This window comes from Amia ocellicauda, chromosome 16, assembly GCF_036373705.1.
Source record: "Amia ocellicauda isolate fAmiCal2 chromosome 16, fAmiCal2.hap1, whole genome shotgun sequence".
Classification (NCBI taxonomy): Eukaryota; Metazoa; Chordata; class Actinopteri; order Amiiformes; family Amiidae; genus Amia; species Amia ocellicauda.
The window spans coordinates 25,367,554-25,382,262 of record NC_089865.1 but is presented as its reverse complement, the minus strand read 5'-3'; the positions used below and the strand labels follow the sequence as shown (position 1 = coordinate 25,382,262).

General features: G+C 39.4%; 1 protein-coding gene across 1 annotated transcript in view; it reads right to left on the bottom strand.

Moving 5' to 3' along the window:
- Positions 1–14,709, bottom strand: part of tmem198aa (transmembrane protein 198aa) — an 89,586-nt gene that overhangs the window by 15,213 nt on the left and 59,664 nt on the right. Inside the window, exon 2 of the mRNA XM_066688015.1 lies at positions 3,123–3,342. Coding sequence (XP_066544112.1) covers positions 3,123–3,288 — 166 coding nt within the window. The 5' untranslated portion in view covers positions 3,289–3,342. The remainder of the gene's footprint in view (positions 1–3,122; positions 3,343–14,709) is intronic.

Here is a 14,709-nt window from a genome sequence, read left to right as displayed (position 1 = left end):
TTCCCTAACAGAAATGTATAGGAAATAAAAAGGTATGACTTGGGACATTTTGTTTTCATCAGTGGTTCATTTTCTACTGTGGTCCCCCCATCCCATGCAACCTCCGGACATTGGGAACCCCTGCCTTAGAGAGATCAGGATAAATGAGGAGGAGGTACTAAAGGGACAACCAGAATTAAAAACAAACAGATCACCTGGGCCAGATGGTATATTTCCAACAGTACTTAAAGAAATGAGGGAAATTATTTATAGGCCAATAACTCAAATATTCCAAATGACACTTAGAACAGGGGATGTACCAACTGACTGGAAAACAGCAAATGTAATACCAATCCACAAGAAAGGGGACAAAACTGAGCCAGGAAATTACAGACCAATCAGTCTCACCTGCATTACTTGTAAAATGTTGGAAAAAAATGATTAGACAGAAACTAGAGGAGCATCTTAATGAAAACCATATTCTTGGAGATAGTCAACATGTCAACATAATCCATTAGAATTTTTTGAACATGCAACTGCAGCTGTAGATCATGTGAAAGCATATATGATATGGTATACTTAGATTTTCAAAAAGCTTTCAATAAGGTTCTGATCCTCAAATTGGAAGCTCTATGCATAATGCAAGTAGATGGTTGATGTATAGGAAACAGAGGGTGTTGATTAGAGGAGTTGCTTCTAACTGGAGTGGGGCTGTTAGTGGAGTTCCTGAGAGACTGAGGGAACTGAACCTTTTCACGCTGGAACAGAGGAGACTACGTGGGGACTTGATTTAAGTCTTCAAAATCATAAAAGGCATCGACCACATCAAACGAGAGGAGCTTTTCCAGATCTGCAGGGACACATGCACCCAGGGACACATTGGGTTTCAAGGCAATCAAGACGGAAAACAGGTGACACTTCTTCACACAGAGAGTTGTCACAATCTGGAACAAACTCCCCAGCGATGTGGTTGAAGCTGAAAATTTGGCAACATTTAAAAATAGACTGGATAGGATCCTTGGATCACTTAGTTATTAATGGACACCAAACGAGCACGATGGGTCGAATGGTCTCCTCTCCTTTGTAAACTTTCTTATGTTCTTATGAAAGGAAACATTCAATATGTTCTTTAAGTGTAGACTTTCATCTTTAATTTGAGGGTAGTTACATCCAAATTGGATGAACAGTGTAGTAATTACAGCCATTTTTATGTGTAGTACCCCCAATTTTATGATCTCAAAAGTAATTGGACAAACTAATATAATCATGAATTAAATTCTTAGTTGCAAATCCTTTGCAGTCAATGACTGCCTGAAGTCTGGAACCCAGTCATCACCAGATGCTGGGTTTCTTCCCTGGTGATGCTCTGCCAGCCTGTACTGCAGCTGCCTTTAGTTCCTGCTTGTTATTGGGGCCTTTTGTCAGGTCAGGTGACTGGCCATTGCAGAACATTCCACTTCTTCACCTTAAAAAAGTATTGGGTTGCTTTCGCAGTATGCTTCGGGTAATTTGTCCATCTGCACTGCTTCGGGTAATTTGTCCATCTGTACTGTGTCTAATGAGTTTTGAAACATTTGGCTGAATCTGAGCAGAACACTTAGCCCTAAACACTTCAGAATTCATCCTGATGATTTTGTCAACAGTCACATCATCAATACCTCCACCATGTTTCACAGATGAGGTGGTATGCTTCGGATCATGAGCAGTTCCTTCCCTTCTCCATACTCTTCTTTTCCCACCATTGAGTTGTTTTTTGTCTTATCTGTCCATAGGATGTTGTTCCAGAACTGTACAGGGCTCTTTAGATGTTTCTTGGCAAACTCCAATCTGGTCTTCCTGTTTTTTTGGCTTACCAATGGTTTACATTTTGTGGTAAACCCTATGTATTTACTCTGGTGAAGTTTTCTCTTGATTGTTGACTGAGACACAGATATGCCTACCTCCTGGAGGGTGTTCTCGATCTGGCCAACTGTTGTGAAGGGGTTTTTCTTCAGAGAAATAATTATTCTGTCATCCACCACAGTTGTTTGCTATCTCTCCGATTGGTTTGTTTTGGTTTCTCAGCCTAATGATGGCTTGCTTCACTCACAGTGGCAGCTCTTTGGACTTCATATGGGTTAACAGGAACAGATTCCAAATGCAAATGCCAACTTGAAATCAAATCTAGACCTTTTTTCTGCTTACCTGTAATTGAACTAATGAGGGAATAACACACATGGCCATGGAACAGCTGAGACAGCTGAGTAGTCAATTGTCCAATTACTTTTGAGCCCCTAAAATTGGGGGGATCACATGTAAAAATGGGTATAATTCCTACACTGTTCACCCAATTTGTATCTAACTACCCTCAAGTTAAATATGAAAGTCTACACTTAAAGCACATCTTGATTGTTTCCTTTCAAATCCATAGTGGTGGCGTAGAGAGCCAAAGTGATGACAAATCCAAATATTTATGGATCTAACTGTATTTTATGGGTCCTCCAAAATTAAAGATTAAAACAACAATGCTAATCAGGGACTGTTAACAGGCCCCAGGAGCTCTAGTTGGCAGTAAGATAAATCCCAGGGTTCATAGGATTACACAAGTAGATGCCTCACATGTCTGTGGATTCCCTATTCCTGTAAGTATAGTTAGTTCAAACTGATCACTGATTCATAATTCAAAACAACAATTTACACTCGCATATGGTGCATTTCGTCACAAGCAAACACAAAAATTAAATAAAAATCACATACCTGTGTGCAGATATGAACATTTTAGACAGGACACTATTTCTTTTTAAACTAATTTAAACCTGTGGCCCCTTTGACCAAAAAACTGAAACATTTAATACCAAAGCACAGATACCAAAGCAATCCTCAGCATCTCGCACACCAATGAATCCCAGTGCCACCTGAACATTCAGGTTGCTAGCAGGTCCAGCCGGTTCAAGTTACCTTGCTGTAAGCATTCTGGCCTTGCAGTGTGAAAGAGGGAATGCACACTTAGCCTCATCCTTCATGAAAAAGTACGGAGTCATAGCCTTGGATTGAGCTGAATAATTGACAATTCTATCAATTTCCAAAATTAAAACTCATACTAAATACTTAAACAGATATTCCGAAGCTTCTGTGACTGCAAACTCTGGATAGGCTCTACTCACCAAAGAAGCAGTAGATGATTCCAAAGAGGCAGCACATGGCGCACACCACAGAGGGGACGATCTCATAGCGCCTCTCAATCTCCTGGTCACAGTTGTAGATGCGCTCCGGGCTGCCATCCCCCAGGGGGAGCAGCTTGAAGTGCAGTGTCTGCAGGGTGGAGGTCATGGTACCATCGAGGGAAGGGGGATCAGGGCACACTTCCCATCCACAAGGGAGTACCTGCATAGAGAGAAAGGAGAGGGGTGAGCCGAAACATCACATCTGTAGATATTTAAAACCGATTTCCACATCCAAACACATAAATCACAGTAGCCCTCATGGACACAAAGCAAGGACAATGCCCCCTGGGTAAGACCAGATTCAGACTAGCACTGTCTGCAGTCTAAGGCTCAAAATAGACTAGAAAGCACCAGTTCAACCAACTGGAAACCCTGTTATAGTCTTCTCTTCTGAAGCAAAATTCTAACTTGAAAGCATCAGAAGATCGAAATGAACCTAGCAAGAGTTGCTTGGGAATGCAAATTTCTGATTCATGTAATTAAACATCTGCATTACATCGGGATGCCAGATATAGGGTCTCTGTCTAGCTGATGAAAGACGACATCCAGAAGTTATTCTTTCAGTATATGCACATTTTAAATCTGTAGAGCTGGAGTAAACATGATTTGATTAGTTTTTGTGCTGGTGCTGCACTCAACTTGTTAACAGTGCAATACAGGGAGTAAACAATTACAGAGTTGTTTCAGAAATTTGCATTCCTTTTCAGTTGAACTTGATTTTCAATTCTTCATGCAGCTGTGTACCATGACCTGTAAACCATCATAGACATAAACCGTGGTCACACTGAGCCTCATCTTCCCTATTGACCCATTTTCATGCACACCACACTTTCTTCACAGTGCATAGTTTTAACAATACAGTTATTTGAATAGGCCAACCAACTTAAATAGCACTTTTCAATTTAACAAAAATCATAATAAGCAGATGGTCAACAATGTCCAGGGTGTATTAATACTTGTCCTCCAGTCAAGTAAAGAAACAGAAACCTTGTGTGTCAAGTTGGATTTAAGATTCACAATATGTCATGCTTATCTCTGCTAAATCTCCAACAACAAATGTGACCACATTGGCCACTCGGTGTGTAAATCCAAAGCTTCATTATTCATGCCTGGAGTCAACAGATTTTATCATTGCACTTCGTAAGACTAACACAGTAGTCTGAGCCAAGGAGAATTGCAAAAGTAAAGGAGATTAATAACGCTGAACGCTTGTCACTATTCATCTGTTACAAAGCAAATAGGTAGGGAGACCTCAGCTGACAGAAGTGATATTATTCCAAAAACTCCCTGTTTGAGGAACAGCAAAAGATCCCTATAGATTGAAATTTTTCCTGAGGCTTACAGTACTGGAAGTATCTCTGGGCAGAAAAATACTTTGGCTGAAAGGTGCATTCAAACTTAGGAGCAGGAGCAACAGATCAGCGGATTTCAAAAAGTTATTCGAAGAGACATTCTTTTCAAGGAGTTTGTTTTTCCTAGTGGTTCTCCCAAATGCATGGTTTTTAAATTGACAGCAATACATATTTAGTATAATAAAAGGTTACTGTAAAGGCTTTCACCTTCTACTATAAAGTTAAACAGACATGTCTCCTCTTAAAAAATAAAGTTATTTGACCATGAAAGCTGATTACCTTTCTGAAACTAACAGGGTTTTTACTGGGTTTTGTGCTTCAGTATGACAGCTGGCTTACATTTTTAATGCTGACAGAACGGTTCATGTCTCCCTGCTTCCTAGCTTCCCATTCAATGGATGGTGTGTGTGTGTATGCGTGTCAGATTCTGACAGTAGAAATAGAGATTTTTAGATCATAATGCCTTTATTAAGAGCTTTACCACCCACCTCCAACCCCCACCCTACCCTCAAGTCTGACTCCTTCCCTCAGTGCTAATATTAGTCAGCTTTGTCTTCAAATGTTCTAAGAATTACCTGGATGTTGCTAGGAAACATAGCACCAAAGCTGCAACTCCTTGACCTTTCATCAAAGTATTCAAAAAATAATTAAATAATTCAAACAGCTATGCAGCCATTCCCCAGCTCAGCAACAGTATAGTCATACGTGAAGTCCCAACCTGCAATTCTCCAGGAACTAGATCCCAATCATTAAAGCCATTGATTTCTTCTAACGAGAAACTGGTCTATACATGACAGCATGCAGTGGCTGTAAAAAAGGATTGCACAATTCATCTTACTTCTAAGATGTATATATTTAGCTGCAGAGAGAGACTGACCAGGGCACTAAACAAACCCCTACAAATATTTTTTGGAAATTTACTTCAATACTCTCCCACGTCTAGGGCTCTTTTTTATCCTAATCTTCCGTCACTCGACAAGACTTTTGAAAGATGTTGTGGAGATATACACATACACAGTCATCACCGTCATGATCAGCCTTCATGGATTTATCATTGGAAGGAGGCCTCTCTCAAGATATTTCCATTTGTTTTGGAAGGTAAACAACTTTACATTTTTCAATTATCCTTTGATCTACTTCAATTTTCTTAATTTTAACTAATTTATTAAACATGACTTTTGGTGGTTTTAATCAAGTTAATTTTGAATTCAGGTTTTCTAATTTGCATTCGAGAATTCTTTAATTTGAAGCTCCAGGTCTTCAGGCGTCTCTGCAAGGATGTCTGTCATCGGCAAATCATAGCTAGTTCAAGTAAATTCCCTTTGTTGATTCCTTTTTCTTCCCAGTCTAAACATTTGAAAAATTCAATTTGTGTAAAATTTGCAAATTTATAAAAATAGTTAATCTGGGAACGGAAATCCTATAATAAAGCATTATTTTCAAATAAAAGCTGAAGTCTAATGTCTTCCTAACTTGATTACAAATGTACAGCAGCAGTAGTATAGCTACAGCTATGTTTGGTCGACTAAAGCAGCTCTTAAGGATAACACTGTGGACCCACAAGCACTTTCTAAGCCATTGGGGCTGTTCTGTTCTTGGAGGTGACGAGGAAGTGCTAACTAACTTCAGATGCATCCCCTGGGAGCGTTCTGCCAAACTGAACGTTATCCCACAGGGAATAGTCAGCTACAACATTTAAACTAGTCATGTCTGGACTATAGAGACCAACTTACACCCCTAGAAGAGGCATGAACTGGTTGAGGATCACAAGGCTTGGTGTGCAATTTGGATTGATTTATAAATATGCAAAAGCATCTGTCTCCATCTGTAGAACCGTGTTGGAAATAAGTGGAGAAGTCGTCGAGATAAAGCAAATAGAACTTTAAATCAAGCCGGCTCGGAAGCCCCACATCATGAAATTCCGTCAGTGAGAACTTAATGTTTACAAACATGAGTGCAGCTTTATAGGAAAGTGACGTGAAATCTTATGGTCGTTCATCCAATCAGAAGGTACAAGCCCGGGTCTGTTTACAATCTGTCATACCGTGAAGAGGTGATGGATCCAAAAAGCAGATGTCTGTCTTTGATGTGCACCAGGAAGATCCCACGGTCGTCATTTACCTAGTGTCAATCACTCATTAACAGAAACAATTCCTGCCAATCTGGAGAAACAATTAAGTCACAAACAGATTTTCAACAAAACAGCTGTAGGCTATTTCAGCACTGTGTGATCTTTTATTACTGACAGGAGTTTCTAACAAATGAACCTTGTTGACCTTTTGCTTAGCCTGCTAAAACTAATCTGCTCAGTCTGTATACAAGCTACTTCTAATGCTAGTGTTAATATAAAGCATTATATAATTATCACAAAACACTTTCTTCAACTTTCCTATACAGAGTCTTCACCATCTGTCTAGAATCAGACTGCAGCAGCTGCCGAGACCACGGACATTGACCTTCACTTGTGAGAAAAAGGGATTAAGATTTTCTCTTTTCCCCAAGAATCATATTTTCTGCACTTTCGTCAGCTATTGGTTTAATTGGTTTAACTTTAGGAACTTTACATGTGTGTGTGTGTGTGTGTGTGTGAGGTCAGGGTCTATGATGTCAGCAGTATTTTTTTCCACAGTTCCACAATTCAGATGGACATTTCCAGATTTAGAAATCAATGACAAATGTGCATGAAAATGTGACATTTTACAAGAACATTAAGGGATATTTTAGGTTATGATTCAAGGTGACCATGAATCCTTGACAAAACTTATTTGTTGCCATTCTACAGCTGAGGAGCACTGCAGGAGTTGTACAAGGTATAACTATGAACCATACAATCCAACAGGTTACAAAACACAAATATCCACCCCCAGAGTCTTATAGGACGGGGATAGACAGAACCGTAATAGGCTGGAAAATATAAATCACAGAACATTAAAACTTCCAGTGTAATGGAAATAATCCCTGAGATTAAAAACAAATATAAACTGACAACACAATTATGGCATTAAGCTATCATATGTCCATTTGACAGAAGGTGCCCAGAAATCCAATATCTGACATTTTCATCTGTCCATGCCAAAAATCTTGGTTCATGCCTAGAATTTAGCATTGATCCCACAGGCCTTAAAGTAATAGTGCATTAGAACAAAGCATGTTCCATATACAGTGAGGGAAAAAAGTATTTGATCCCCTGCTGATTTTGTACGTTTGCCCACTGACAAAGAAATGATCAGTCTATAATTTTAATGGTAGGTGAATTTTAACAGTGAGAGACAGAATAACAACAAAAAAAATCCAGAAAAACGCATTTCAAAAAAGTTATAAATTGATTTGCATGTTAATGAGGGAAATAAGTATTTGACCCCTTCGACTTAGTACTTGGTGGCAAAACCCTTGTTGGCAATCACAGAGGTCAGATGTTTCTTGTAGTTGGCCACCAGGTTTGCACACATCTCAGGAGGGATTTTGTCCCACTCCTCTTTGCAGATCCTCTCCAAGTCATTAAGGTTTCGAGGCTGACGTTTGGCAACTCGAACCTTCAGCTCCCTACACAGATTTTCTATGGGATTAAGGTCTGGAGACTGGCTAGGCCAGTCCAGGACCTTAATGTGCTTCTTCTTGAGCCACTCCTTTGTTGCCTTGGCTGTGTGTTTTGGGTCATTGTCATGCTGGAATACCCATCCACGACCCATTTTAATTGCCCTGGCTAAGGGAAGGAGGTTCTCACCCAAGATTTGACGGTACATGGCCCCGTTCATCATTCCTTTGATGCGGTGCAGTTGTCCTGTCCCCTTAGCAGAAAAACACCCCCAAAGCATGAAGTTTATACCTCCATGTTTGACGGTGGGGATGGTGTTCTTGGGGTCATTCCTCTTCCTCCAAACACGGCGAGTTGAGTTGATGCCAAAGAGCTCGATTTTGGTCTCATCTGACCACAACACTTTCATCCAGTTCTCCTCTGAATCATTCAGATGTTCATTGGCAAACTTCAGACGGGCCTGTACATGTGCTTTCTTGAGCAGGGGGACCTTGCGGGTGCTGCAGGATTTCAGTCCTTCACGGCTGTTTTCTTGGTGACTATGGTCCCAGCTGCCTTGAGATCATTAACAAGATCCTCCCGTGTAGTTCTGGGCTGATTCCTCACCGTTCTCATGATCATTGAAACTCCACGAGGTGAGATCTTGCATGGAGCCCCAGACCGAGGGAGACTGACAGTTATTTTGTGTTTCTTCCATTTGTGAATAATCGCACCAACTGTTGTCACCTTCTCACCAAGCTGCTTGGCGATGGTCTTGTAGCCCATTCCAGTCTTGTGTAGGTCTACAATCTTGTCCCTGACATCCTTGGACAGCTCTTTGGTGTTGGCCATGGTGGAGAGTTTGGAATCTGATTGATTGCTTCTGTGGACAGGTGTCTTTTATACAGGTAACGAGCTGAGATTGGGAGCACTCTCTTAAAGGGAGTGCTCCTAATCTCAGCTCGTTACCTGTATAAAAGGCACCTGGGAGCCAGAATTCTTGCTGATTGATAGGGGATCAAATACTTATTTCCCTCATTAACATGCAAATCAATTTTTAACTTTCTTGAAATGTGTTTTTCTGGATTTTTTTTGTTATTCTGTCTCTCACTGTTAAAATACACCTACCATTAAAATTATAGACTGATCATTTCTTTGTCAGTGGGCAAACGTACAAAATCAGCAGGGGATCAAATACTTTTTTCCCTCACTGTATAGACGCTCAACATCTGTTCGTATAATGCACCGATCAGTCTTGTATAGCATAACCATCTTCTAGCAACCACCTCAGAGAAGATAAACCGACATCTACACAGTGGGCCTCTGTAAAATAAGGGATGGCAGTCTTTGCTATACAATTAAACCTGCGTCTTTCTCCTATTAGTACACAAATCATCTTTCTTAATAAAAAGCTAGTTTCTAGAGATAATGATACTGAAATACATCAACAGTATTTTTAGCTTCTGTAGCTAGCTTGCTTTCAGTATAACTGTGGGTGTGTAAACATTTGCAGAACCATACAGTTTTCTCCAATCCAATTTGGGGGAAAAAATAGGGAAAATTAGTTGAGGTTCCAAATTTAAAACCTTGACATTCAGTAACAGATTACATAAATGCAGATAAAGGAAAGTTTTACACTGGATCCAGCTGTCTACCATTAAAGGCATGAATGCACACTGTATATTACACTCACCTAAAGGATTATTAGGAACACCATACTAATACTGTGTTTGACCCCCTTTCGCCTTCAGAACTGCCTTAATTCTACGTGGCATTGATTCAACAAGGTGCTGAAAGCATTCTTTAGAAATGTTGGTCCATATTGATAGGATAGCATCTTGCAGTTGATGGAGATTTGTGGGATGCACATCCAGGGCACAAAGCTCCCGTTCCACCACATCCCAAAGATGCTCTATTGGGTTGAGACCTGGTGACTGTGGGGGCCAGTTTAGTACAGTGAACTTATTGTCATGTTCAAGAAACCAATTTGAAATGATTGGACCTTTGTGACATGGTGCATTATCCTGCTGGAAGTAGCCATCAGAGGATGGGTACATGGTCATAAAGGGATGGACATGGTCAGAAACAATGCTCAGGTAGGCCGTGGCATTTAAACGATGCCCAATTGGCACTAAGGGGCCTAAAGTGTGCCAAGAAAACATCCCCCACACCATTACACCACCACCACCAGCCTGCACAGTGGTAACAAGGCATGATGGATCCATGTTCTCATTCCGTTTACGCCACATTCTGACTCTACCATCTGAATGTCTCAACAGAAATCGAGACTCATCAGACCAGGCAACATTTTTCCAGTCTTCAACTGTCCAATTTTGGTGAGCTTGTGCAAATTGTAGCCTCTTTTTCCTATTTGTAGTGGAGATGAGTGGTACCTGGTGAGGTCTTCTGCTGTTGTAGCCCATCCGCCTCAAGGTTGTACGTGTTGTGGCTTCACAAATGCTTTGCTGCATACCTCGGTTGTAACGAGTGGTTATTTCAGTCAAAGTTGCTCTTCTATCAGCTTGAATCAGTCGGCCCATTCTCCTCTGACCTCTAGCATCAACAAGGCATTTTCGCCCACAGGACTGCCGCATACTGGATGTCTGGCACCAACAACCATGCCACGCTCAAAATTGCTTAAATCACCTTTCTTTCCCATTCAGACATTCAGTTTGGAGTTCAGGAGATTGTCTTGACCAGGACCACACCCCTAAATGCATTGAAGCAACTGCCATGTGATTGGTTGGTTAGATAATTGCATTAATGAGAAATTGAACAGGTGTTCCTAATAATCCTTTAGGTGAGTGTATATTGCCTAGGATTGGTGTCATCATTATTCTAATTTAATCTATATCCAACAACCTGCTGTGATTGCATCACCATCTCCAGTTAATATAGTCAAATTCCACATTAAATATATTTTGTTTGTGCCACTTACTTGTTCTCCCTTGGTTTCATTTTTTACACAGGGTCAAAGCTCAAATCAGAGAGGCATACACCACTCCCTCCCTTTATCAAAATAGTTCATAGAAGACAAAATACAAAACTAAATCACACTTCAAACTGTTGGTATAAAATAAGTTAGCAGTGCTCACAATTTATTAAATCTATCCAAGCACTGTTGAAAGCATGAGCAAAAAATGTATTGTATTTTTAAATTCACATGAGCTCTTTTCACACTTGACCTGATGATTTTGAAAGGGTCATTTTTGATGACTTTGGTCTTTTTCTGTATGTAGGGTATGGACCTCTCCATTCTAAGGAAATAAGTTAAGAAAAAACAAGTATAATTTGTAGCAATATGTGGAAAGTATGGCACCACTACATTTTGCAACCACACAAACTCAGGTAGTGTACTGAAAAGCAAGAGAATGTTGCTCAGGAAAAGAATTTGTATTCAACTAATAACAGTACAACACACAACCTTTTCACAAAAGCTAATTTTAAATTAAAATTGCCTTCTTTCCATTCTGTCAAGTAAGTGGAGAATTTGCATGGACTTCCAAGAACATCTATATAGGGCAGGCAGTTAATCAAGTTGTTCTCTAATTGAGGAGCTAAATTACTCGCAATCACAACCATTTAACTCCTTCCAGATAGTTCAGCCCCAATAATTTATCCTGTCAGAAATACTTCAGCTAAAATAATATCAAGCCTAGTTCCACAGCCTTGTCATTTGGGTTTGTAATATTGAATTTGCCTGGATCTAATTTTTCAGCAACAATTATGCAGTCTCAGATATTACATTGGGAAGTTGTTTTTCCAGTATGTTTTTTCCCATCTTCATGCCCCTGGAACAAAGTCAATGCAACTAAAGATCCATTAGAAAATGGCATCTTCCAGATTTTCTGATTTATTTATTTAGTATTTAAGGGTTCTTAACACTGGTAAACTTTGTTTGCTTGACCACATTTTGGAGCTCAGTTTTTAAAGATAAAAATACAAAAGTCATGATTGGTATAAAACACTGGAAACCCAAATTTAAGTTTGCATTTTGACATCAACCATTTTATTTTAAAGCAACCTAACCAAACACCTTATTAAAAGATCTTAAAAAGCCATTGTACTTTATACAAGATCTACAAGACATTTGAGTTGCAACAATGCTAGCTGGAAATGTTAGAATACAAACAACTACCTAACACATGGGAAGTTGTTATTTTACTCTGAGCATAATCAACACATTGATCCCCATCATTAACTGCAAAAAACAAGGTGTAGAAACATTTTTATGGATCGGTTTTAGATTGTCTTCACTAAGTAGGTACAGCATTTAGTCCTGTTTCAGTCTCCTGAAATCATTTAACCAGACTGACGCAAAGCTTTCCCGGTTCTTTCAAAGACATTTTAATAAATCTGTTTAGTGAACAGCACTAGCCATAGATATATGTAGAGCAAACCTTTAAAATGATTCCCTTAATGAAATCATAAATACAATTTCATTCTCAGGCCAGCCACTATGTGATTCAGGGGGCACTCTGTCTGTAGTGAAAATAAAACCATTTTAGGAATTGATTTGCAGCAAGGATTTCTGTTTTCACATAACTCCAGAAAACTCCAAATATATTTTTATACATCTTATTCAACCCCATTATCAATTAATTAAATAAATAATTTCACACTACACTGGTGATATGCTGGTGTCATTTAGCATAGTGCTAACAAAATGTAGAAGCTCATAAATGGTGCAGGCTTTAGTTTTATTAGATGTGTAAATCAATATAAATATTGGCCCTGATGATTAACCCTTTATTTCTAACAAAAATTATAAAAAATAGAAAAATGCAAAGGGGAAAACAAAAAACAATACATATGTAAATGCTTAGAAAACATAGATGGGCCACTTCCATACAGTATATACCACCAGCCTACATCTAAACATATACTTTGTGGAGAAGTTGTCAACACATTCTTTGGTTTGAAAAACATCACCTACACATCTAAGGTGTTGACACCCTTTCTGGCCAAGTGTAAAACTTCCCAGACTTTGTTTGGTTAGATCTTGTCCCGTACTGCAGTACTCGAGATATTTTCACATTGGTTTAATATGCAATCTCTAATGTTCCCCCTTTCAAGCAATTTGGAATTGAATTAGTCACCTCAGCCCACCTGACTATGACTCTGCCTTTATTCGTGAGGGATGAGAAAGCACGCTTCCTCCTGAATCATGTTGTCAAAGCCATCTGTTAGTTCTCGCACTGCTTGCCCAGAGTGCCCACAGGCCAGAAATTACACCAAACTGAACCTGCAGGCGCCCAAGGATGCACAGAAGTAGCTGGTGTTCAGACAATTGAGGTTTACTCAGCTGACCCAAACAAGCAACAGACACCAGCTGGATCCAGACTACAGGACGCCCCCAGACTCTGGGTAAAGGCTGTTACCAGACATGTCACTCAGGCAGCGTTTCCCAATCTGATTCCTCAACACATAGGTCTCTTCGTTCCAACCAAATTCTCAATTACTTCAATTTATTGTGCCCTTAATTTAACTAACTAAGTTTTTCGGCCCTCAGTTTTTGGGTAAAAAATACTGGTTTCAAGCGGTTTATTTAAAAATTATTGTACAAATCCAAATCTCGTTCAGTCCGTCAGCACCACGTGTTTAAAGCCATTTTCTATTTTGCAGATCTGTCTTAAGAGTTGGAATTGGTTAAAATTAAAAAAGGCCTCTTTTGATTTTGTAACCTAAAAAGGAATTAATCATCACATAGTACAAACATACTTTATATAGATAGTCTGTGTTAAGAGCACATGAAAAGTTCTCTTATAGGATCCTTTTATTAGCAGAAAACTGAAGGAAAGGGTTTGATAAAAAGGCATCAAAACATGAAGCTTCAAAATGGAATAGATCACTGAGATTTGCGAAACAGACAGGGTTTCTCAGCCAGGTTTAACAATCTGATTTCTGTGTGCGACGAAAAAGAGCCCTTTCAAAGGACATGATCGTCTGCTCAGAAAGATATGCCATTTTCAGAGAACACAGGAGGTTGGGGAGATTTATAGAAAATTGCTTTTTTTTGCTTTCCATGGGTTTGGAGGTTTGCAGTGGCTTTGCTCCATTGCACCCAATAATCCACACAACACAAATAAATAAAATACCAGAAAGGCATATGGTATGATAAGGTAGGACATTTACTTTATTTTATACTTTACTTTTATTTTATATTTTGGCCTGTGCTGATAAGCCTTTTCAGGAGGAAATATAAACAGTCGTTGAAATGCAGGGAAGCAAATTTAAGTCACAGCGATTTGGAACACATGCCATTTCATGCAAATTGATCTCTGCCGGGAGAGAGAAAAAATAAAAGTTGGTCAGGATTGAAACCAGTCATTCTAGCCCCAAGGCTTGGGCTCGGGTCTCCACCCTCCTCTTTCCTCCAAAACAAAGACAATCGCAGTCATCTTGCCACCTCAGATTATCATTATCTGGTTCAAACAGCAAACCCATTTCATAAATAGAATTGCAACCAGAAAAGCACTCCTTATGAATTACCATATATTTGCACAGGTTAAAAAAACCTATCAACAGAGTACATCTATTGCTTCACATAGGTGACAATATATTAAGAATAAATAAATACATAAATAAATAAACACACACATATATAATGATAATTAAGAGGGATTTGAGAAGGACAACTCAAAGATCATGCCTGCCAAGA